The sequence below is a fragment of the Neopelma chrysocephalum genome, unplaced genomic scaffold, assembly GCF_003984885.1.
Source record: "Neopelma chrysocephalum unplaced genomic scaffold, ASM398488v2 Primary Assembly neopelma1_75, whole genome shotgun sequence".
In the NCBI taxonomy this organism is placed as follows: Eukaryota; Metazoa; Chordata; class Aves; order Passeriformes; family Pipridae; genus Neopelma; species Neopelma chrysocephalum.
Window position 1 is genome coordinate 14,553,525 of NW_020897736.1, and position 25,498 is coordinate 14,579,022.

The 25,498-nt window shown below is 52.6% G+C and overlaps 1 protein-coding gene across 2 annotated transcripts in view; it reads right to left on the reverse strand.

Moving 5' to 3' along the window:
- Nucleotides 1–22,124: 22,124 nt before the first annotated feature.
- The window catches only part of UACA (uveal autoantigen with coiled-coil domains and ankyrin repeats), a 28,241-nt gene continuing 24,867 nt past the window's right edge, over nucleotides 22,125–25,498 (reverse strand). For both annotated transcript variants that reach the window (XM_027688321.1, XM_027688320.1), the window contains 2 exons: nucleotides 24,725–24,790; nucleotides 22,125–23,895 (listed from right to left, as the gene is read on the reverse strand). In XM_027688321.1, the coding sequence (XP_027544122.1) occupies nucleotides 23,824–23,895; nucleotides 24,725–24,790 (138 nt within the window). In that variant the 3' untranslated portion in view covers nucleotides 22,125–23,823. The remainder of the gene's footprint in view (nucleotides 23,896–24,724; nucleotides 24,791–25,498) is intronic.

Sequence of the window (25,498 nt, forward strand, 5' to 3'; positions counted from 1 at the left end):
TGCTGGGAGCATCTGCCTGCTCCAAACTGGACTCTCCTTTGGAGGCTGCACGTGGGTCTGTGCAGAAGGTGGGCCCTGAGCAGCCTGGGGCAATGTCCCTTGTCCCCACGCCGTGTGTCTGCGCTCCCTGTGCCAGGCTGAGGCCAGAGGGAGACGTGGAGCTCTTGCCTGAGCCCATCCCAGCCCTCCAGCACGATCCCACGGCACAGAGGCTGCCAAGACACAGTAACCACCAGAGCTTTCTGAAAGTTATTTTCCTTCTGGTTAAGGGGGAAGAAAACAGGCACTGTGTTAACCCCCGGGCAGGCTGTCTGAGGAGGAGAATCCATGTGGTTTTAATCTCCTCCCGAGAGGCTCAGCACCACCCCTGGGAGCCGGCGGCCGCCTCCTCACGTGTCCCTGGGTGTGGAGAAGCCAAAACTACCCAAACCAGGTGGTTTTGGGAGACTCAGACAAACCTGTCACCTGATTCTGCTCCTGCTGGAGCCATCCCTCGGTGTCTTCAGAGACTTGTGGCATTTTCCCTAACTTAGCCAGAAAGAAAAGCAGGGAAAGGGCCTCTTTTGCTCTGTTCTGGGGTGGTATTTTGGCTTATTTGGCTCCCTGCTATCGCTGGGGGGCAGTTTGTGGGCTCACCCTGGGGGAGCAGCCCCTGGCATCACGCCAGGAGCCCATCACCTGCACAAAGGTGTCCAGCACAAGGCAGCAGGAGCTGGGAGCACAGTGAGGGTCCAGCTCAAGATGTTGGATGTTGATACTGCTAATGTCTCATCCTTCCCTGCTCCAAGCCATACCCAGAGCAGCCCCCCAGAGGCACACACGGCTCTAGATCCCACAGGAGATGCCCTTTCCCAAGAGCATTTCTCCCCTCTCCCGCCCTTGAACACTTCCAGATTGTTGATCCTAACACAGAGATTATCTACTTTGTCAAAACCTCTTTTAGCCCCCCTGGGTAACGCTCCTGCCATTTCTGTTCCAGCTACCCAAGAGGGGGGAAGAGGAGGTGGAGCTGTGGTCAGGACTCAGTGGGACCCCTCCCAGCAGGGGCCCCGAGGGCTGGGCACAGACCATCACACTCTCCCCACACCAGGCAGCGTTCGGGGATGCTCTGCTTCTGCTCCTCCTCTGATCCCCTGCACAGAGCTGCCCAGGGAGCTTCCCCTCCCCATCCTTGTGGGACCCCCAGCAGTCAGGAATCACTCCTGCCCGGTGCTGGGCTCTGGCAGCCGTGCCAGGAGGTGTCACTCCCCATCTCATCCCGATCCCTCGCCCTTCCTGGCACAGCCGGGACCTGCTCCTGCCTGTCGCAGCCGCTCCGTGCTCAGCGTGGACGTGCCCCTGGAGCAAGAGCAAACTGTGTCCCTGGAGCAAGAGCAAACTGTGCCCCTGGAGCAAGAGCAAACTGTGTCCCTGGAGCAAGAGCAAACTGTGCCCCGGGAGTGCAGTGGGACTGGGGAACCTCCCCGCTGGCACGGGGCAAGCAATACTCTTCCCCACCTCGGAGTTCCTGCTCCCTGCTCCCTGGAGTTGCCACAACGCCCAGCTGGAGCCCTGCGGGAGGGACATCTGCTGCTGCACAGGGGCTGCTGTGGGTTGGGGCCTCCAGCAAAGCTCCCCTCTGCTCCATTTCCTTGGATGGAATCGGTGACATCCCCAGGTTTGGGGCCGGAGCGCTCAGCCGGATGAGCGGAGGAGAGGCAGGATCTCCCCATCCCAGCGAGGGCCTATAAAACACACAGAATTACCAGAGCTCATTATTTCAAGTGCCAGAGGATTTGGTGGAGATGCAGCAGCTTAACAGCCCAGCATTAGCCTGGTGACCGGCTCAGCTCCACTGCCAGAGCCCTCAGCCCATCCCTCGCTGCCACGAGGAGCAGGCACAGAGGTCTGGGCACTGACACCCCCATGGACACCCTGCCTGCCCCTCTGAACCCCACCCTCCCCTGCAGAGCCTGTGCAAACACCCGCCCTGGAACCCTTCTCACCCCTGTTTGGAGAGAACCCCCCATTTTTGGGGATTCTTTCACAGCGAAATGTCAGCCCTGCTGAAACATTTAAATTTTCCCATGGGAGATGTCTAAACAAAACATTAACATTTTGACTCAAAATGTCATTTCAGTCTGGTTCTTCAATTAAAAACAAAATGACATTTCAAGTCAAAACGTCGATTTGAAACTGATTTTTTTTGTTGTTTTACTTCAGAAACCAAAATTCTATTTCGAGTAAGAGAGACAAGACAGGCTTGTTCAGGAGCACTGGTTTCTCCTTGATTTGCTGAGCAAACACCCCCGGAAACCCAAATTCTGCGAACAATCAGTTTTAAGGGTATTTTTCTTAAAAAAAAAAATTCTACCAGGAAGATGCTGGTTCCTGAGTTAATTCATCCCATGAAGGAAAGCTCAGTGGGCAATCCAAGGGGGCTGGGATTGTCCCCATGTCCCCAAGGGCTCCACAGGGATCAAGGCATCACCTGTGCTCCACAGGCCCCTGCCCAGACACACCCTCATCTGGCTGTGTCACTTGTCACCCTCGAGCCCCTGGGGACCACAGGCAGCCTGGGCTCTTCTTGGCTTGAGACATTTGCTTGGTGCTCAACATCATCATCACGGCAAGATTTTCCCTCCGGTAGAATCAGAGTGGAGCAAAAACTCCCCGAGCAATTTACTGGAGGATTTTAACATCCTTTCCCTGCCTGTTTTCTTCTCTCTATATATAAAATATTCTTTTATGTGCTACAAAAATACTTTGAAACCGACTTATCCTTAAGTGCTACAAGGCCTTTTTCTTCCAGCTGCACAAACACCCCGGAGTAGGTTGGGCTGTCCCGCCGGAGGGCCGCTCCATGGCACCTCGTGGCACATTCACAAAGGGCTGGGAAGGCTGTGGAGTGTGTGACAGCATCCCAGGGAGTATCCTGGGCTGTAATTTAAACACCCAATAAGCAGTTACGTTACCAGAAGAGTAACTCTGTGTTAGAACCTGCTGAAATGTTCACAATAAACTCCAAACTGTACAAAATTCTCTCGGTTTTGGCTCGGCCCGGACTCCCAGCTCAGGTTAAATCTGCACAGGGGCCGACTGAAGAGCGAACTCAGCCAGCTGGTTTTACTGTGGGGTGAAGATGATGAGAAATTCCACTTTGCAGGGCTTTCCCATGAAATGCAGCCACTGCAACCACGGCTGGCTGCGGCTTTGGGCGTATGGAAAGAGGCAGAGCCACAGCTGAGAGCCCGATCCCACCACCCCTCCTTGGCTCAGCCAGACCTGGCACCAACACGGAGCTCGGGATAACTCTAGAGAATGAGAGGGATGGAAGGATGGACTTTGGGAACACTTCTGGCTCTTGCCGGGCCTTGATTTTGGCTTATCTAGAGCTTCAGGATGAAAGAACATGGGGTTGTACCACACACCTTGGAAACCAGCAGTTTGGAGCCACATATGTTGCAAAGTGTGACCTTTCTAAGCAGGAGACTGAAGGTACCTGAGGTTGAACCTGATGATCCTTGATAGCCCATTCCAACCCAGGATATTCCATGATTCTCTGGTACATCCAGTCTCCAGCTGCTCCAGGTGCATGTTGCAACCTGCATTTGGTAAGAAGGTACCTTCTGCTCTCCCAAAGCTGCCCCAGAGGCTGCTCTGGCTCTCGTGGATCTGGAGATGACAACTGAGGAACAGCCAGTCTGTGAATCCCAAGACAGCAGCTATTCAATCACACATGAATAAGGACTTAAATTTCCCAACTGGATGCTCACAGGAATAGTAAGGCCGTATTTAGATGCCCAAGTCATTTTGGGATGGAGTCGACGTGGCTCCAGACAAGACCAGAGTCTGCTGTGGGTACACACAGACATGGTTCTGCTCCAAGGAAGTCACTTATAAGGCAAGGCTGGCAAAGAGTAGAAAAAGCAGCCCAAGGGTTGTGGAGAAATTTGCTCGAGGCCACACCAAGCCAGTGCCAGAGTGGGGAACAGCATCCAGGCCTCCAGCTCACACCCCGGGCCCTCGGCAAGGAAACCACATCCAAGGGCTTCCCGAGGAGGCAGCCAAGCCAAACCACAGACCCGGGCAGTGCTCGTGGCTCCCTTCGTCTGAAACAAAGAGATGGTGAAAGTAAAACCCATCCTTTCCCTCTGTTCCTTCCCAAACCTTTCTCCCAGGGAGAAACACCAGCAGAGCCGAGCCCAGAGGGAGGGAGGATGAGGTTGTGGATTCACCATCCCTGGGAGTGTCCAAGGCCAGGCTGGACGGGGCTTGGAGCAACCTGGGCTAGTGAGACGTGTCCCTGCCCATGGCAGGGGGTGGAATGAGTAGGGCTTCAAGGTCCCTTCCCCCCCAAAGCATTCCCTGACTCTGTGGGCTCAGTCTTTGGAGGCTGATGCCGCCCAACCAATCTCCTGCTTCCCCAGGAGACCTTCTGCACTGATCCAACACCCACAGCCCCCGTTCCCACGTCCCCAGGACTGTGCTGGCAGCTCCTGGAGCCTGGAGCTCGTGTCCCTGCAGACGAGGCTGATGAGCAGCCAAAGGACAGCACGGGCTGATGCCTCACCAGCATCTCACCACTTGTCCCTACCAGGCCCTGGCAGCCTGGAGCTCCGCAGATTTCCTGCCATTACACTGTGTTCCTTCTCCGTGCAGGGAAGAAACTGCCACTTCTCTCTTATTAGCCAATTAGGTCCCTAATTAGCTGATGTAATTACTCCAAGGAAGTGATTTCATTTAAGAAAAACCTTATTCCCGAAAGCAGACGGAGCCAGCCCATCACCAGCAGAAAGGGACATGGCTGCTGGGATGGGGATGGTGTGGGGACAGTGTGGGGACAAGGGCAGGCTGCTCTGGCCGCCTGCGGGGCCGGAGGAAGCAGCTCCGTGTGCGGGGAACAAACACAGCGTCACCGGGGCAGAGCGAGAACCCACAACGAGCTTCCCATCAACAATTTGTTCTTTCACCAGAGATCAGATAAGTTAATCAGCGCGGCTCCATCTGTCGAAAGGACGAGGGGGGAAAAATAATACTGGTTATTTACATTTTTTTCCTTTTCTTGATGTAACTTCTAGATCTAATCAGCACCAAGCTGTGCTTTAATTGGAATTATACAGCAGACGTGCATTTCTCTACAGCTCGTTTGTTTCTTCAGCACAAAAACTCCTCAGTCAAGTGGACAAGGTGGCTCTCGGCATCCTCCTGCCTGGCCTGGGATGTGTCCTCCTGCTCCTGCTCGGAGCTGGGGCACCCCGGGGACCTCTGAATCCCCACACTCCTTCCTGCACTCCACAGGAGCTGGATGGTGGATGTGAGATGCTGGAAGGGACTCGGTCAGTTGGACAGGCAGGGCTGGCACTGAGGTGCCGAGCGGGAGCTCTGCAGGACATTGTGCTGCCGTGGCTGTGAAGCCTCAACGAGCCCCACATTTCTTCTTTCTCGGCAGCCCGAGAGCCAAACGTCCTTCCCAGAACGGGAACAGCTATTTCGGTGTGACGCCGGGAATAGCTGCTCTCCCCGAATGTGACTCGACAAGCACAAGATCTTCCCCAGCCCTCCAGCAGCCTGAGCTGTAAAAGTCGATGCAGATATTGTGACCTTTTAAGAAGGCAGAGATCTGCGAGGTTTAAATAGCACACCACGACGACTCGCAGGCACAGCCGCTGCCAGACAGCTCGTACACGCCGGTTTCCAGGTCAGCAGAGATGAAGCAGCCCAGTGACCCCCCCAGGAGCGAGCAGGGCGAGGGCGGCCGAGCCGGAGCCCCACGGCCTCGGGCACGCGGAGCTGGAGGCGCTGCCGCCGGGAAGCAGCCGCTGGAGCAGCCCCGATCCAGGTTGTGAGTGTCACACAAATGGGCACCGTCTGATTTGCTACCGACGGTTTTGAGCTGCAAATTAGCAGCCAAAAGCTCTTAAGTGCTTGAATTCAAGCACGGCGATCAGAAAGGGATGGGGACAGGGACGAGACACTCAGTCTGCTCCCCAAAGCACCCCATTAAGGCAGAATTAATGCACGTATGCGAGTCGGGTCATTAGAGGACAGGGATGTTTGCACTCCTTTCCCACAGCCCGGCTGGTGGCTAAGCTGGAAAAATCCCCAAGATGGGCAAATGCCAACACACTAAACTGCGGTTTATGTCACCTAGAGCATTCTGCAAAGTCTCAGTGATCTGCAAATAATTAAAGGAGAAAGCAATCAATCTTGTTGTTCAAAACAGCGATTAGCCTGGGAGAACCCGGCATTGTAATTCCACCGGCACCCAGGGGGGAAGATGCCGCATGCATAATGATAGCTGCGAGTCCTCACAAGTTCAAGGACCACGGGGTGTTCTCCGGTTGTGATGGGAATTTCCTACGCGTCTCCGAGGCTGTGTCATCCCGTGTTTCACAAGCCCTCTGCCAGAGGAACAGAGGAACAGCTTTGCCGCTCCTCAGGCACAGCCCGGCTCGGCCGCCCCGAGGACAAGGGCACTTGTTTCCTGGGTTTTCCCAGGACGTGACCCAGGAGTGATGCAGAGGGTGAGGTGCAGGAGGTACAAGGGCCAGGGCATCCCCCGGCCTGCAGACAGGCGACAGCTGAAGTGTCCACGTGTGTGGAGGGAGAGAGAGCTCTGGGAGAGGCCAGAACGCTGCACCTGGACAGGTGTGGCTGGCAGTGGAAGCCCTGCCCCATTCCAGGGAATCATTTCGGTTGGAAAAGCCCTCTGAAGTCATCAAGTCCAGCTGTTCTCCCAGCATGGCCAAGGCCACACTAACCCATATCCCCAAGGGCCACATCCACGTGGCTTTTAAAACCCTGAGGGGATGGGGACTCCACCACTGCCCTGGGCAGCCTGTTCCAATGTTCCTTCTATTCCAGGAAGGAATTTTCCCAATATCCAAGCTGATCCTCCCCTGGCACAGCTGGAGGCCATTCCCTCTCCTCCTGTCCCTTGTTCCCTGGGAGCAGAGCTCGACCACCCCCGGCTCCCCCTCCTGTCAGGGAGTTGCAGAGCCAGAAGGTCCCCCCTGAGCCTCCTTTTCTCCAGGCTGAGCCCCCCCAGCTCCCTCAGCTGCTCCTGCTGCTCCAGCCCCTTCCCCAGCTCAATCCCCTTCCCTGGACACGCTCCAGCCCCTCAGTGTCCTCCTTGTGAGGAGCACACAGAGATGGGAGTGCCTCAGTCACACAGGGGCTGAGACCAGCACCAGCCCAGGGATCCAACCTGCCAGACCACCCTCCCTCCCCAGGGATCCAACCCGCCAGACCACCCTCAGGGCTTGCAGGGTGTTCAGTGACCGCAGCCATGTCCTGCCTTTGTCCCCACGTGTGACCAAAGCAAAGGTTGTGCAGTAGCACAAGCACAGCTGAGGGCAGACACCAAGCAGCACCAACTCCATCTCCTCGAGGGCCTGGCTACCCAACCTCCCCTCAGCCCCATCCATCCCTCAGCACGGCCAAAAGCCCAGCAGATCCCTGCAGGAACACCAGGATTACAGCTCTGCCTCTCCGTGACTGGGAGAAGAGGAGAAAGAAACCCTCCCCACGAGCAGCACACACACATATGTAGGGCTGTGTAGCACTTCCTACCCACCTTCTGTTGTGTGTTTGGATGTCAGACTCTGCATCTGTGGCTCAAGCAGCCCACAGAGAGCTCGGAGGGATTGCACAGCACTCGCTGGGGGTGTCTGTTTTGTGTATCCTCACGGCAAACACCAGCGGTTTCACAGCTCGGAGCTGCCTCACCACAAGGCCAAGAGGAAATTGCAATTACTTGTTGATGGTTTTTTAAAGCCCTCGTCCAAGCCCCACGCACAGGCAGCTCCCCTGAACCCTTTGCTTCCCAGAAGCTGCCACAGGAGCTCGTTGTTGCTGCTCCACCACGTACCTGCTCCTCTCCAGCACGAGGAAACCCCCCCTGCCAAGCCAATTCCCAGGGTGGCTGTGGGAAGACTTGGCTCGGAAAAAAGCAACATTTCAAAACCAAAAATAAGGGAAAAGTCAGAAAACTTTTCCCTCAGCCCCCCCCTTCCACATTCCAGGGCCGCTGTGGCCGTGAGGAGACACCAGCCCTGGAGAAGAGGGGATTTCCCAGCCCAGATGAAGTTTTCTGTGCCCAGAACTGAACTCCATGGAAGGCAGACGGAATTTCCATCAGCTTTTCCAGGGTAGAGGCCAGAGTTCATCTGTCCCCAGCACACCAGTGTGCTGCCCCAGGAATAGGGCATTAGATGCTACGGGAATATGTGGATAATTGAACTTGGAACCAAGTCTCACACGTTCACGTCCCTCTGGGGACTTTCCTTGTGTTCTGCAGCATTTGCTGCTGCTGGAATGTCCCTGTTAGGGCAGGAAATAGAGTCACAGAATGGCTAAGGTTGGGAAATACCTCTAAGGTCATCAAGTCCAACCATAAACATGGACCAAGCCAGCAGCACAGCACAGGCAGGGCTGTCTTTGGCAGGACAGAGGCTCCTCACGATGGATTTCTTCCTTCTGCTCCATGAGGGACAAAAAGCCAAGAGATCTTTATCAGGAAGAAATTTCACCTCCCGAATATCAAGACCTGGATCAAATAAAGGTTTTGTTGGGCTGATGCTCAACTCCACCTGTCCTTCAGAAGGACCTGCTGGTTGTTTCCAGCCAGCCAACGTGAACAGAAGATGGACAAAGCTCACCATTTAGCAAACAAACATGGAACTCATGAGTTTTGACTGGAGCTCAGAGCTCATGGTTGAAACCCCACAGCCCATCACGTGCACGGGGCTGTTGACACAGACCCAGAGCCAGCAAGTGATGCAGGAAATGGCTCTAAGGCAGCAGAGCTCCCAGTTTGTGGAGATATGAGTCAGCTCGAGCTCCACCACAGAGCTGTGGGCCAACCTCAGAGCTGCTCAGAACTCCTCACCCCAACACCCCCTGACAGGAGGGGGAAGTTGGGGGGGGTTGGGCTCTGCTCCCAGGGAACAAGGGACAGGAGGAGAGGGAACGGCCTCCAGCTGTGCCAGGGGAGGGCCAGGTTGGACATCAGGAGGAATTTCCTCCTGGAAAGGGTGGTCAGGCCTTGGCAGGGGCTGCCCCGGGAGGTTTGGAGTCCCCAGCCCTGGAGGTGTCCCAGGAAGGCCTGGCCGTGGCACTGGGCTGGGGACAAGGTGGGCATCGGGCACAGGGGGAATTCCATGGGCTGGGAGGGCTTTTCCAACCAAATGATCCTGTGATCCTGTGACAGTCCCAAAGTCTGGCTGCAGAGGTGGGTGCAGGGTCCGGGTATCCCACAGCTGGCTCTGGGGACCATCATTCCCTCTGCCCAGCTCCAGACCCCGCTCCCGGGCAGGGCGGGCAGCGCTGCCTGCGGACACAGGCAGGGATTTGCATCCGCGGCTGGAAGCGGTGGGAGTGGCGCTGCTGTTTCGCAGGAGGCGATGAGAGGGGCCGTCCCAGCGAGAGAGGCTCGGCTGCAATTAGGCAGACAATCTTCTGTAATGTTTTCGTTGGGAGGGTTTTACATGCCGATGGTCTCCGGAGGCGCAGCTCGGGCCTGTGAGGTTTTGCTTCTCAGCCCATCCCTTTGTGTGATACTTAGCCTAAGCTGTATCTGAAAGAATCAGCCTCACTTATTATCAAAGCCACAAACCATCTGGTTCCACTTTCCTGGGGAAAGGGAATGAGTGGAAATCTGGTTTCACTTGGGTTTTCCTTCCCTGGGTTATGGTTTGCTCCATGTTTAATGTTGTTACTGCAATACGATAGTTGGGCAGTGGGTGGCCTGGTTCCCCCATTTGAAACTAATTTACAGCTTTGTCTGGCAAAATTGTTGCTTCCAATCAATTAGCACTGACACAGAAATTAAACCATCCTGGGGTCTCGACACATAAAGAAGCAGGTCCTCATTTGTTGGGAGAAATTTGCTGTTCAGGGGGGAATCTGGTGGCTCACCCTTCCCCTGTGCCAGGCTGCGTTTTTATTTTTAAAGACCCAGATTGGATTTTTTTTTTAAAGAGGTTTCACAGGGAAGGTTGAGATCCCTCATGGACACTATTTTTGTTTTACAGCCATGACCTTGTTAAGGAGATGGACAAACCAGCCAGAAATGGAACATTAATAACCAAAGCCTGAATCCGTCAAAACACCCACCACTGCCTCAATCATTCTTTCTCTGAAAACACTCCGGGGTGTTCCCCAGCACCTTCCTCTCCACCATTCCCTGCAGCCAGCTGGGACCAGCTCCTTCCCATCACACACATTTCAGCTTCTTTCCAGTGGCTCCAGTTCCAGGTGCCCTGTGGATGGAACCATGGAATGCACTACCCAGAGCTCCCTGGGTTCATCCTCCTTCCCTTCCTCTAACGTATTTTAGACACGAACCCCCAGAAATACAGGTGTTTGGAGAACTATTCACATCAGCATTGCTGAGCCACAGCCCAAGCTTGTCCAAAATCCTCCTGGGGAAGGCTCAGCTCCCTTCAAAGGCAGCAATCCCAGCAAAGCCAGGGCTGAGCACCTGCAAAAGTGGGAAATTCTCGTTTCTTTGTCTTCACTCTCTGGGCAGGGGGTGCAGCCCGAGGCCCTGGGTCACACCTGTGACAGGACAAGGCCTGGCAAGGGATGGGGGACCCTGGGCAGTTGGTTTGTCACATCACTTCTGCCAGTCCTGTGACCCTCCCTGCTGTGCCTCCCCCCTGCCCCGGGTCAGATGGCTCCTTGAACAATCCCATCCTAATTCCAGGCAGAGTACCCAGCTGGCAATTACAGAGAGCTGATGTTTGGAGCCAGGTCAGGACTCACAACCTCAGCAGGCACATCTCTGGCCGAAGCTGAAGTCCCCCAGGTGAGCTCAGGGCCCCAGTGTCTGGCACAAGGAGAACAGGACAGCAGGCTCCATGCAGCCCAGGAATCCAGGGATCTCTGGGAGACCAGCATCCCCCTGCCTTCCCCATGGCACAGGGGACTGAGGCCAGGGCTCTTTACACGGGCACTGTCGGGGCTTTGGGGGGAAGGAAAACTTCCCTCGAGTGCTTTGCTGAACGCCAGCCTTACCCTGAGCCCTTTGCCCTCTCGATCCCTCCTCCATCCCCACGAGCAGCCCAGCACAGGAGCCCAGTCCTGCTGCTCTGGGGCGCTGCCACATGGTACAGACAGTCCTGCAAGAGCTCAGACCCAGCAGAGGCCAAAAACTGGAGCTTCTAAACCTTCCCTGAGCATGTGGACCCTCAGCAGTGCTGCAGGAGCGTGGGTTGTTTAGAACAAGCAAACACAACAAAAAAATGGAACCTTTCTCCCAACAGGAAGAAAAATATTTTTTAAAGCCTTGAAGTTTTTACAGCTGGTGAGAGACAGCACAGGGAAGGCTGGAGGGCAGCCCTGGCCAGCAAATTCCAGCCAAAGTAGGAGCATGGGAGAATACCAAACCAGACAGGAAGAAAAGAGATGAAGAAGAAGAAAGGAGATGAAGAAGCTGAGATAAAAACGAGATAGCTGACGGGCTGGTGCCCACAGAGCAGGGCACCAGAGCCTCGTGTCTGGAGATGCACCAGCTAGAGCTGGGAAAATTCCCTGGCTTTGAAGACCAGGTCTTCCTGGAGACAAACAGCTCTAATCCACACTCCTGAGTAATTCTCTCTTTGGCAACACATCATACCAGCATCGATTTAAACCTCAGGGCAGCTGCACTGGCTTTAATCTAGGTTTTATTTTTGTAAACTCCAGTTTCAAGGAGAAGGCTCGCAAAGCGGAGCCGGGGCTGGTGGCAGGGAGCAGAGCCAGAATCACTAATGTCTGCACTGGAAACACTTGAGCTCCTTCAAGTACAGGGACCAAATGTGAAAAGCTTTGATCCTAAAAAGCTAACAGCCCTGTCAGGGAGGAACGGGGTCAACCTCCTCCACTTCTGCTGGGGCAGCTCCCTCTGCTGCCTTTGCTCACCAGCTGCTCCCAGGGAGGCAGGGCAGCTCCAGATGGGCTCCCAGCAGTGTCCCAGCATCACGTGGTCATTAGTCTCCTCTGTAAAGTTATCACCTCTGCAGAAACAGAACCCAAAGCTGAGAAGGGAAGCGCCATCCCCGCGAGGTGCCCCGTGGGGGAACCAGCTGGATGGGCCACAGGAAATGAATTCCATCCTGTGGCTGCTGCAAAGGCAGAGAGGAGTCAGTCCCTGTCTCTACCATCCCTCTCACACGTGGCAGGACCAGCCACCAGCATGGTGGACACGTGTTATGGGGCAGGAACGTGTTTTCTCAAAGGAATGCACATCCACAAAGGCTGGCTGGGTTCTGCCAGTTCACCAGTGCCACGAGCAGCAGCCACTTGGTCCCAGCTCCCTCCAGAGATGCTGCTCCTGCTCATCAGCAGGAAGAGGTCCTGGTCTTAGGGGACACAGCGGGAGGCTTCACCTCTTTCAGAAGAGAAAAATATATCCCCACAATCACAATTAAAAATTCCAATTAACACCTCCCTAACTGTGCTCAGCTGAGCAGGTCCACTGGTTCCAGTATGAACAGAGCCCTCACTCCAGGCTTGTGCTGGAAGCAGCAGGAGGGACCAGGGATTTCTTTTATCAGAACCTGTAGCTGACCCCCAGTTCTCACCAGCTACAACTGCTTGTAACAGGAAAACAAACAGTCAGTGTGACATCTCTGGAAATGAAGAGATCAAGTGTTCCAGCCCTGTGATGGCTGTGAACCATGGCAGATCCTCTGCTGCTCTCCAGACAGCCTTGTTTTCTCCATGAAAGAATAATTCAACAGCCTGCCTGACTGTCCTTATGGATTTTTAAACTGTGTGGAACACTGAGATTGAGAGATTAATAGCAGTGTCTCCAAGGATATTCAGAACCAGGGGAGATGCTCATGGAGCAGCCAAAACACAGAAACACAGAATGATTAAGGGTGGAAGGGACGACCAGAGGGGTCATCTGGTCCAACCTAAATAGAGACAGGATGGATAAGGGATCTGACATGAAACCTCTGGCACCTGAGACGGATGGTGGAGGTGCAGCTCCTTGAGATATTCTCCTTCACAGGGCACTGCAGAGCAAACCTTGGTGCTTCCATTGCATCCATCATCCCCCTCCCCACGGATGAGGTCCAGGATCAGACCTCCCCGGTGCTGGAACAGACACGATGCACAGTGATGAAGATAGAAAGAATTTTCATATACAGTGGGGGACCTTTTCCACATCTTAGTGCTGTTTTCAGTGCTCCTCCTGCTCCAGGTAATATCCTCAGCCACCTAAGGCAGTTTTGTAACAGCTCTCCCTGAACTTTGGAACACTCTCAGTGCAGATTCCTTCTCAATTTCCGCTCCTTTCCCAGCATTACCTCCGGATTCTCCCTGTGCTCCCCCAAAGCCGGGCTGGGGCAGCAGCTCCGCAGCACATCCCGCGCTCTTGTCCCTGTCTCTGGCACCATCTGGAGGTGGCAGCGCCATCGGCAGCACAATTCCCTCCCGAAGGAACAGCCGAAGGACGCGTGGGAAGCAGAAGGACCTTCAGACCGTGTGTTTAACCCCAGAAGAGCAGCGGGCTGATCCCCCCAGCCCGGCAATCCCTGAGGAATGCTCCGTCCTGTTCCCGTGCAAGTCCCCCCCAGGCTCGTTCAGGGAGGCAAAGGGAACCAGCAAGAGCATCTCTGGAAAGGGCAGCTCGGGGCTGTCAGCAGAGAGCTCTCCCTCAGCCTCGGCCAGCCCCAATCCCATCACATCCAGCTCTCCACAGATCTCCAGAGTGCTCATCCTCCTGCCCCGGGAGCCGCGGCAGCGCTTCCATCGTCAGCACCCGGGCAGAGACCTGGGGACAAACCAGACCCTGCCTCAGCCACCCCAAAAACCTCCCTCCCAGCTTCCCCCACACAGTCCTCTGGGACAGAGAACCAGGATGGCCTCTGCAGATCTCTCAGCACGGTGTAAATAAACGTTTCTAAGGATCAAGGTGACTCGTGGGGCTCCCACACCCACTCCTGGGCAGGTGCCCAGCTCTCACCAGGGCTCAGCAGGAGCGTCCAGAGGCCAAAACCTGCCCATGACAGGGTTTGTAAGTCAGGGCTGAAAGATGTCCCACGAGGTTCAGTCAGTGCTGGGAGGAGGAATGTACCCACTGACAGAGCCTTGAGTCCCAAATCAAGCCTAGTAGGGTTTTTTCTTCCCCCCTCCTAATACCTCTCTCTGTTCTCATGTCCAAGCTGCAAGTGAAAGGCCAAGCAGAAGAAAGGAAGGAAGAGAACATTTTGGGGAGAACAAGCCCATACAGCCCTCCCTTGGACCTTTCCTCCAGCTGCACATCCCGTGGCCAAGCCCACGGGCAACACTTGGATCTGAGCACGTCCAGGGGTCCCCAAGCCCGCTCTGTGATCCACCAGCCTGGCAGGTTCACCTGCTCCGTGGCAGATGCAGGCTCAGCCTCTTCCATGGAGAAGGGATGAGCTTTCCAGCGCCAGCTGGAGGCACGTGGGAGCACGTGGGCAACACCTTCCCTTCACTCACACCCTCGGCTGTCGCAGCCCCTGCTGACAAGCCACTTACTGCAGAGATCAGGCTTTGGCCCCAGCCCGGAGAGTTTATTTCTCATTCTTTGGAGAAGGAAACAGCTGTGAGAGCTCTGGGGAAGGAACTGTGGTGAAAGGCGACTGCCGGCACGGGGCTGGAGGGTTCAGGAGGTCGGAAGTGCTGGAAGGCCTGGTTTGCTCAGGTCTGGTGTGATCCAGGGCACCTGGCTGCCTGCCCTCCCTGCACGAGCCGGGAGCAGCCAAGGGATTGGGAAGCCCGGCAGCGGCACCGATCCAAGCCCACGGAGCGAGGCAGAGCCTTCACAGGCGCTTGAGCGGGCGCCAGGTCCGGCTCCCATTCCATGCTCCGGGTGGGAGCGGGGAATTCTTCCCTGCCTGGCTTATCTCAGAGCCCTGTGTGAGCCAGCCAGCACCTCCCACCGGGAAAAACAAACACTGGAGAGCTCTTGGCTGCCGCTTTTATCCTGGAATGTGCTGAAGGTTTAACAGTTCTAGTTCTGCTCTTCTCAACACCTGGAAGTGGTTCCTCAGGTATCTACTCAGCATAGCTCAGCACTGAGGAAATTCCATACCTGAGATCCACATGGAGCCATCCCACTCATACAGGGTCTCCACTACGCATTAATTAATCCGTTAATTAGCCGTAGCAGCACTGATGCTGGATACCAGTCTTAGAAGAGAAAGAACCCAAGCATGGGAATGGAGAAAGCCTTCATTCCACAGACTTCACCAGCGAAGAGATTCCAAACACAGCATTCCCAGCAGGATGAGAGAGATGCCACAGGATTGGCACATTTCCTTCCTGAAGATTTTGCAAAATATCCTTTTTTTTTTTCCCTGCAGCAAAATCAAAGCCAGACTCAGCATCAAATGATTAAAGGTTAACTAAGACTTCAAACAAGTGTCACGCGATGGGTCGTTCTCCCAAGAATTATGGGACACAAACTGGGCTTGGGGTTTGGGATCTGCATTTAATTACGGCCGTGTCGGAGGGCGATGAGCAGGAAAAGATGAGCTTTGGTGCAGATGTGAGATTCGCTCTGGAAATTCTTCAGAAAGAAAAATATTGCTGCACCTGTTAGAGGCAAAATCCTGATCTGGGGAAGTGTCCCGAGTTCGGGGTGAAATGGAATTTGAGTTATTTTAAAATAAGATTCCACTGAAATGCACTGGCTTTTTTTTTTCCTATGGAAAACAAGGTCTGCTGGCTCAGGATGTGAGGATGCAAACACAGAGCAGGCAGGAGGAGGTTCAGGCAGCTCTGGCTGCGCTGCCAGAGGGTGGTTGGCACTGACCAGGCTCCCCAGGGCAGTGGGCACAGCCCCAAGGCTGCCAGAGCTCCAGGAGGGTTTGGACAACACCCTCAGGGACAGGGGGGAATTGCTGGGGTGTCTGTGCAGGGCCAGGGGTTGGACTGGATGGTCCTTGTGGGTCCCTCCCAGCTCTGATTCTATGAGGTCAGATTCTCCTCGAGGAACTTGGCCTCTGGAAAACAAGAGCAGCAAACCCAGGGAAGAGGAACTCAACACCCCACACTGGGAACCAGCAGCTGCTTCCAGGCACATCCCTTTCCCACTCCTCCCCATCCCTCACTGCAGCCTAATCACAGCAGCCTTTTAATTAAAAGAGGTGGCTCCGTGCACCTTTTTCCTATTGATCTGCAGTCAACGAGAGCCCATAAAGCCAGAAATTAAAGCCATAATTTACAGCCCTTGGCCGGGCTGCCGGCGAGCTCTGGTTGCCATATTGTGCACGATGGTTTCCTGCCTCTGCCAGGACATAAAAACTTGATACAACAGCTCCAAAAGGAAAAAAAATCCCTACCCCCAATCCTCCCCCCCCAAACACACACACAGCCCTACAAGGCTTCCTCCAGGAACCGGCTCCGAGGATGGTTTTCACTCCCCCTGTGTCTGATCCGGGGCCAAGCCGTGGTTGCACTCCCAGCAGAGAGCAAGGGGAGATGAAAGGCCAGGCCCTGGCTCTCCCCATCCCCAGCCAGGTGTGCAGCTGGCACCGGGAGCCTCCCGGGGAAGGCGGGCCAGGGGAGACATGTTAAAGCAATAAAACCCAAACGAAGAACATGTGGCTGAGGACGTCGATTCATTTCGCTCGTTCCTATAAACGAGTTTTCCCAGGGCAGAGTTTTGGGGTTTCTTCAGCGGCGCTCGGCTCCAGGAGCGTGACAGGGATTCCAACACGGCGTGCTGAGCCCTCGGAGAGGTTTGAAATGCCAGCCAGCAGCTCTCTCCGAAGCTAACAGCCTCTTATTTACAGTTGTGAGGGCTCAAATAGCTCGCTGAAACCTTCGAATGACACAAATTCCTCGGAGGCAAGATGCCAGAGTTGAGCAAACAATTTGTACGGTATGTTAAGTGCAGGGGAAGCCACGGAGCTTGTAATGAAGCCGTGGCTGGTGTTTCCAATCAGGGCTGAACATGGCATGGGAAGCTACTGAGGGAACCAACAAACCACGGGGGCGGGAGGGGGATGGGGGGGGAGCAAGGCCGGGTTAAAATATTATTTTCTGTGGCTTGTTGAACAATGTGACGTAGTAATTGCTGGGGGAGGAGGGGGGGAGCTGGCAGAGAGCAGGGAACAAGCTGCTGCTGCTCCTCAGATTCCCAGGCAGGTTCCAGGATCCAGGTGTTCTGATGATTAAAAAAAAGGATTTTTAAATGAAATCACTTTTATGCCTCTTGTGCGACCTTTATGCACAACCTGTCCACAAGTGCCTGGAATGACAGGAGAAGGTGGAATAGCCTTAAGCTGAAGGAGAGGAGGTTTAGTTTGGGTATCAGGAAGATGGAGATAGGTCATTAGATAGACAGATCCACCAGGTTGCTCCAGATCTCACAGGAACTCGGATGTGACAAGGCAGGTGCCTTCTCCACACAACAGTCCAGCAGGCACGTTGCTAGGCCAGGTCTAGCCCTTTCTAGTTCTTTATCTTAGAACTAGAAATCCATACAACCTTCCACCCCCCTCTCCCCAGCCCCTCCAGGCCCCAGAAAGGATGTGGGGACAACTATCATGGAATTACCACAGGGCCAAACCCAAACCTGCACCGGAGAAACGTCACCTCCAAACCTCTGAGAACAGAGATAAACCAGCTTTGCAACACAACAGCCAGAGGTGGACGACACTGGAGACCCTCTCTGAAGCGTTTAACTCACCTTCCAGCCCTGAGGTGTCTGAGCCAGGATGGAAACACACTCCCAGTGCAGCCCAGAAGTGCTGATCCAGGATAAACTCCCTGAGCCAGCTCAAACACATTCCACGAGTGTCGGTACATCAGCTCTGCCCCGGCAGGCTCAGTGCCAGGGCAGGTAACCCCTGTCCTCACCCTGCTGCAGCCGAGCTGGTGCCAGGGCAGGTCCCAGCTCTGCTCCCACAGCTGGCACAGGAAGCACAGTGGGAGCTGGGAATTGCCTGTTCCAGCGGCTCCGGGATCAGCGATGACGGGATCGCGCTGGAGGCAAAGCTGCACTGCTGGGTGATCCCATGGCACGGGAGCACTGCTGAGGATCCCTATCCCAGAGCCAGGAACAGCTGGAACACGGCCCCAGGAACACCTGGGACACGGCTCTGCTGCGAGCTCTGCTCAGCCCAGGAGCCAGGGACAAGGGACACCAGGACAAACAGGTACAGCTGCTGAGCCTGCAGGAGAGAAGGCTCCAAGGAAATCTTAGAGCCCCTTCCAGGGCCTAAAGGGGCTCCAGGAGAGCTGGAGAGGGACTGGGCACAAAGGATGGAGGGACAGGACAAGAGGGAATGGCTTCCCACTGCCAGAGGGCAGGGTTAGAAGGGATATTGGGAAGGAATTCTTCCCTGTGAGGGTGGTGAGGCCCTGGCACAGGTTGCCCAGAGAAGCTGTGGCTGCCCCATCCCTGGAATTTCTCAGGGCCAGGTTGGATGGGGCTTGGAGCAAAGGGACAACTGCCCCAAGGGGCTCTTAGGAGACTTTTCCTTGCTTGCCACTGCAGCCCTGAGGGATCAAGAACACTCTCTCATCAGACCCCACAGCACAGGAGTGGGTTTTGCTCAGCTGACCTTAAAAAGAAAAAAAGGCAACAACGCAATTAGAATGAATAAAAATACCCTTAAACACCCCAGCAGACAGTCAGTGTCGGTGTTTTCAAAGGCACAGGAGCACTTTAGAAACAGATTGGTTTATTTGTTCCACGTAATTTCCTCCCAAATGTGTCCCTGGATTCCCCATCCATTGCATCTGAGATACTGCAAAGGTGACCGGGGAAGTTTTTAAATCACGAGCTCCATCAGAGGCCACAAAGCATCAGCCAGGCTTGCGGGGATGAGGGGCAGGGGCTGGGCTGGTGGGTTTAAATAATCCTACTCTGACCTTGGAAAGCCCCCGTTCCAGCTGGGAGCACAGTGGATGCTGCAGGCAGCCCTGGCTGGGAGGCTCAGGGAGCACCTGGGAAGTGGAACAAGGCAGACCTGTATGATCTGGAGCTGGTGGAGCTCTACATGGAACCCTGGAATGGTTTGGCTGGAAGAGGAGATCTTAAAGCCCATCCAGTCCCACCCCCTGCCATGGGCAGGGACACCTTCCACCAGCCCAGGTTGCTCCAAGCCCTGTCCAACGTGGTCTGGAACACTTCCAGGGATCCAGGGGCAGCCACAGCTTCTCTGGGCAATCTTTGGACACCACAGAGTGTAGCAAATTATCCCCCCCTTTATAAGGACCAGCAGCCCTTTCCCTGTGGATACACCCCAGGCAATCTCCAGAGCCCCCTCCATGCAGGGGGGAGCTGCACCACCCTCCCCAGATCTTTTTATATCCTCATTCTGCAGAGGAGAAAAAATAGCAGACTGTCAGAATTCAAAACTGCCCAAATTAATGTATTTTTGGACCTCTCTCCCTCTCCCCAAGAAACGCTGAAAACCCAGGAGAAGAATCCTGTCACCCTTTTCCCAGGCCCTGCTCTCCCTCTCCTTAACCTCCTGCAAGGTTTTGCTTTTTGCCAAAGAACTCCCTCTTATCCCAGTGTGGCATTACTTAAATGCCCACTGATTTTTAACGTTTTTTTTTCACCTTTTAGCAAGAGTAGGATGTGAGAGACTTCACTGCCTGGGGCTGCAGGAGGCACCAGGAACAGGGTTATCCTATTTCTGCCCGATTTCTTGTCAAAAACAGGCAGGGACACCAAAGGTCCCGTGTTTTCCGAGTGCCTCACACCCACTCTGTGTCTGTGTGGAAGATTTCAGCACAGCACCTCCAAAAAAACCTCCAACAGCTTGAGAGTGTCAGCCTGGAGAGCTGAGCACACACAGAGCTGTCTTTTATCTGCATTTACGGGGGTTTGACAGCTCTGTGGAGCTCCAGCTCACAACAAGCTGCCAACAGCCCAGGGCTCCCCAGAGGAGACAAGGTCATCCCTTCCAGGCAAAGACAACGTGGATGTCACCACTGGGAAATCCAGGCCCTGCTGCAGCCCATGCTGGAATTCCTGGCTCCCGGGAAATCAGCATTTAAAGGTCTTGCAGCGTCAGCTACAGTTTATAAATTCTTGCTTTTTCTTGGTGAATTTCTCATTGACAAAAAGTCATCTACCTCACCTCTCCTGTCCTTGCTCCCCTCAGAGGTTCCTTCTTGACTTCTTTCAGAGGAATTTGCAGGTTGGACTTGCAAATTCCTCCCTTTTTCAGAGCTGGAACGTTTATAGACAATTTTTTTAAAACCCAAGGCATAAATATTCCTATTTCTCAAGTCCCAGAGCTTCCTGAAGACAAGTCCCTTGTCCAAGCCTGTCATGGCCAGACCCCACTACAACTTTACTCCCTTTCTACTCACCATTTGTGAGTTTGGCCATTGCTACAGAAGTCAAAACCTCACAAGCCCTGAACTCCAGCAAGTTGTGTGAGGAGACAAGACCAAACAGAAGTGTCTCTGTACCCCAAATAATTCTTATCCCACTCCTGATCCTCCTTAGAAAGCTCCCACCTTACTCTGAAATTCCCCCTTAGATTATAAAACTCCAACTTGATGCCCTGCTGAGAATTTTTGAAGTCTTTTCCACTGTATTCTAAAAGTATATAAGCAAAATCCCCAACATTTAATGAAGTGTAAAACTAATTATTATGAAATAAAACTCGCTGTTCACCAAGTGGAAAACCAGCACATTTTCCTCTCCTATTTTCCTTTACAATGTATTCCCTCCCCCTACTCTGCAAATGTAAAAATAAATATTCCTCTCAGCGTCGTGCTGCTTTGAAGGCTGCAAGCCCACCAATAAAAACCTGCACAGTTTAATGGCCCTTAAATGCTCAACATCTTTTTCACTTCATGTAAAACCCATCTGATCTAATGGCTGGGACAATTACATGTGTGGTTTTTCTATTCCAAGGTAATTTTCTGCGTTGGCAGAGCAACACAAGCACGAGATGACAAAAGCAGCAAAAACTTCAACTTTCCACACTCAGAGACACTTCCAAGTCAGCTACTCAAAACAAAAAAAAAGAAGTCAAAATTCCCTTTGAAAAGTGCTGTTACACAACAGAACACTGTGCCAGCAATCAGCTCCAGGCCCCATTACCTTGGTAATGCTGCTCTGCTGTTCCAGGGACAGATCCCAAGGACAGATCCCAAACGCCCTGGGAGGCCTCTCAGGTGCATTTCATTTATATTGGATATTTTGGGGCCCTCCCCTTTCTTCCGTTCACTCCTCAGCACTGTTGCCCATGGAAATGGAAAGCTTCCTTCCCCATGGAGGGGACATCTCCTGGGTGGCTCTTCCAGACACAGGGATCATCCCTGCCATGGGATCACCCCTGCCATGGGAATGTCACTGACACAGCCACAGCCCAGGTTTTACCTTCACCTCCAGGAGTCCATTCACCCCCACATTTTCATTCAGCATTGCCAAGGGACTTGTTCCTCTCTGAGCCTGGAGACAACCCCCATTTGTACAGGATTTAGACAATCCACACCTGTTAAAGCCCAAAAGTTTGCTCTCTCCATGCTGATTTTCCAGGATCACCCACACCGAGGGAACAGAAGAGTCTGAGCCACCAGGTGTCACCTGGAATAGTGAACTACAGCATTCCCAGGGAAATTCACCTTTGGTTTCTCATTTCTGTGACACTTCAGCTTGTATTGATTTCTAAAGTAGGACTTTCTTCCCAGATGGGAAGAGATAATGGATGAGATAATCCGAATATCCCGAAACTGAATTCAGCTGATGGTGAAGTTACAGCCCTTCCCTTTCAGGTCCCACCAAGTGAAGGGACTCTGGAGGTGCCAAGAAATTATTTGCAGACATGGCTCAACACAGAACCAGCAGCAGGGTAAGTTCAGTGAATATTCTTTCATTAAAAGCAGTAACAAAACTTCTCTGGCTCACCCCCAGATCTAACAACTGACAGACAACTTGGTGTAGAAGTGATCAGAGTGGATTTACCCCGAAGAATTAACTTGTAGAAGTTCTGGGTCTTGACCAATGTCACCAAAATTTTACCAAACTCACTCTGAAAACAGACAGAAAAGCACAATAACCCCAACAGAATTTAAACCCCAAAGGTGTTACCTGGTATTTGAGATCATCCAGGCCGGTTCAACACCCTTCACACCCACCCTACTTTGCCAAACTACTTCTGTTTCTTTACCTTTAAGAGAATTGACCACGACTATACCAAAAAAAAAAGAAGAAAACAATTTATTGATGATGTAAAATGGGAGAGATTTAGAAAAACTCACAGAGAACCCCCCGGTTAAGGAACATTTTGATACAATACCAAAATATGCCAGAGTTAGTATAACAAAACAAATCCTCTCCAAAAAGTTTCAAGTAATGCAATCATAAAAGAGTTTGGCTAAAAAGGAACATCTATACACTGAGATGTTTTCTGTAATAGTCCTCTAAGAAATTAAAGGAAAGCAGCAGCAGATCTGTTCAACTACAGACACATATTTAGTAAATATATTAAGTGTATTTCTAGAATAAAAACTGTCCTGCACATCCCTCACTGTCTGGAGTCTCCACGTGGCAGTTGCCTCTTCAATTCTACAAGACTCTGCCCAAAAAGGGATAAAAAAGGAAAGAAACATAATACTACTGTAAAAAAGGGAGGCCTGGGAGGTGCAGCTGGTTGGGGAGCCCAGTTAAAACCAAGCAGAGAACTCTGCACTCTGACTTCAGTCCTTACTTTTGAGGACTATGGGAGAGGAGGAGTCTCTTCTGCCTCAGGATGCCAGATTCCCACCTGGTGGTTATCAGCAAATGCTTTAACCAAGTAGGGTGAGGTCAGCACAGGCTTTGCTCAGTTTAAAACAGCCCCATTCATTACCAGGCTCATTTTTCAATTACTTCCTTCAAACAGTCCCAAATTTCATGTTTTCTTTCATTAAACTTCCTTGTGGAAGCACCGTCCTTCAGTTAAAAATGCAGCCTTGTTTAATGGGTAGATCCCAAGCAATTAAAAATTCTCCTTTCATTAATCCTCACTATTGGCATCTTCCCCCATAAATAAGATTACAGTACATAATTTACACCTTAAAATTCCGGGAGCTGAAAATCCAATACCTGAACTGTTGTGCAGCTTAATGAGCTGCTCAGCCCACACCCCCCAGGCCTAATGAAGGATGAAATTATCCAGCAGCAGGACTGTGGCACTGGAATCAAAACGCTGTTCCACAAACCAGGACACCCCAGTTCCACTCTTCCAGCCTGCAGGAATCAGTATTAAAGCACTCAGGAAAGATTTTGGGGGAGGGGGGAAGGGGAGTGTTAGTGTTCTGATGGAAACACCTGATTTTTAAGTCTTGTAAAAAGCAAAGGCACTAAATCTTAAGCTTATATATTAAATAAAGGCTGTAACTTGGCCAGCCAAGTTACAACAGACACCTAAACACCTTCTGTCTACCTCTGCAGCTGACTTTGGGTCACAGCACACCCTGGTCAGCTAATGTGACCAATTAGCTACCTTCTCTTAATCATTAAAGGAGATACAGCCCCAATACTCAGCCATGCTCCTGTGAAGTTTATTTTTAACCACACCACGAGAGTTCAAGTCAGAGGGTAAAGTGGAGGCTCTGGGTGTAGGCCTTGCTTTAGTAAGGGTCAATCAGACATTAAAATAATTTAGCTACCATGTCATCATTTTGACAGTCAGTTTGACACCAGTTTTAAAAGATGTTCTACATCTTTTATTCATTAATGCAAAAGGAGTCAGGCCTGAAATGGAGCCCTCTTTTAGTGTTTTACAAGAAGAAAATGCTTCAGCTTTGTAAGTTGTTTCATATTTGGAGGTTCTAATTGCAGCTATATCATCACCATTATATAAATCTCATGGGGGTTCTCACTCCCACAGCCACAGCACTCCCACAGGACACAGCAGGTCAGCAAACCAGCCCCTGTCTCATCCGGATGATCTGGAGCAGAGCAGCCTGGACATCCTCATCCATGTGGCCCTGGAGAGGCAAACATTCAGTCAAAAATATTTGAAATTCCATCAAACACCAACCATCCACCACCAGCATTAGGAGATTCTTCAAAATCACCCCAAAGTCTTGACTTATTTCTGTGTTTTCACCACATGCTGGGAAAATCTGAAATACTTTGGGGATCCCGTGTTTTTTCCCTCATGGACCTCTCTGACACAGCAGTTTCCTTTATGAAAATATCATGTGGGAAAAAAAGTACCGTCCCAAACCATTCCAGGATTCCCTGGGCTGGAGCAGAATTAAGAACACATCAATAAGTCTCACCCATGGCACGGGTTTGGGGCTTTGTTGGATCAGTCCATTCTAAATTAAAACTCTCCACATGAAAGCAGGCACTTGATGCCAGTTTCAAGTTTGAGGTCACAGAATCATGGACTATTCTGAGTTGGAAGGACCCAAAAGGACCATCCAGTCCAACCACTGGCCCTGCACAGACACCCCAACAATCCCACCCTGCCCCTGACGGTGTTGTCCAAACCCTCCTGGAGCTCTGGTAGCCTTGGTGCTGTGCCCACTGCCCTGGGGAGCCTGTTCAGTGCCAACCACCCTCTGAGGGAAGAACCTTGTCCTGAGATCCCACCTGACCCTGCCCTGACACAGCTCCAGCCATTCCGTGGGTGCTGTCACTGCTCCCAGAGCAGAGATGGAGCTGCAGCCCCAGCGAGTCCCCCTCAGCCTCCTCCAGCTGAACAAACTCAGTGCCCTCAGGCACCCAAGGGGTGCTGCAGTCAGAGACACCCCCAGGAGTGTCCCACACCCAGGTGACAGAGCAGGACAGTGCCAGGGACAGTCGTACCTGCACAGCACTGAGAAGATGTGTCCGATACACCGAAACCACCTCCTGGTGCTGCCTCTTGGCATCCTGGGAGAGACAGGGAGAGGGGAAAATCAGGCATTCAACATCTGCTCCTGCCCACTGCCAACTCTGGGCACTTGGTTTTGTGCCCTGACAGACCAGCCAAAGCTGAATTTCAAAGTCAAAGTTATATCCCCTCCATTAACCAAGAAAAAAAAGTCTTTGCTTCTTTTTTTTTGTTGTTGTTATTTCTTACTTGCAGCAAACCAATTTTGCTGAGAGGCTGCCAGAGCCAGCCTGGAGGCTGAGATCACGGAATCACAGAATATCCCAGGTTGGAAGGGACCTGCTGGGATCATCACAGTTCAACTCCTGGCCCTGCACACTTGTTTTATCACCAGCATCAGCTATTTGTTTAAAACCACCCAATTTAAGAACTCTTTGCCTTGCAAGGGTCAACCCAGCAAATAGTATTAAAGATGTGCTTGTAAATCTGTACAGAAGAAGGATAACTAACTTTGCTCACACTCAGAGCTTTAATTATGAGCTCTTCTGAAGTCACAGGGGCCAAAAACCTGCGTGTGTACCAAATCCCAGCACTGAGCAGGATGTGCTCCCCCTCATTGGCGGCACTTCATGATAAGCAACACTTCAGGGTTTGCAGCCAAGGGAACACAAGTAAAATACATTAAAAAAGGACCATCTCGCTCCTTCAAAGTGAGAAAAAATACATGGTTTGGTTTCTGCAAGGAAGTGTTAAAACTGAGCTTGCAT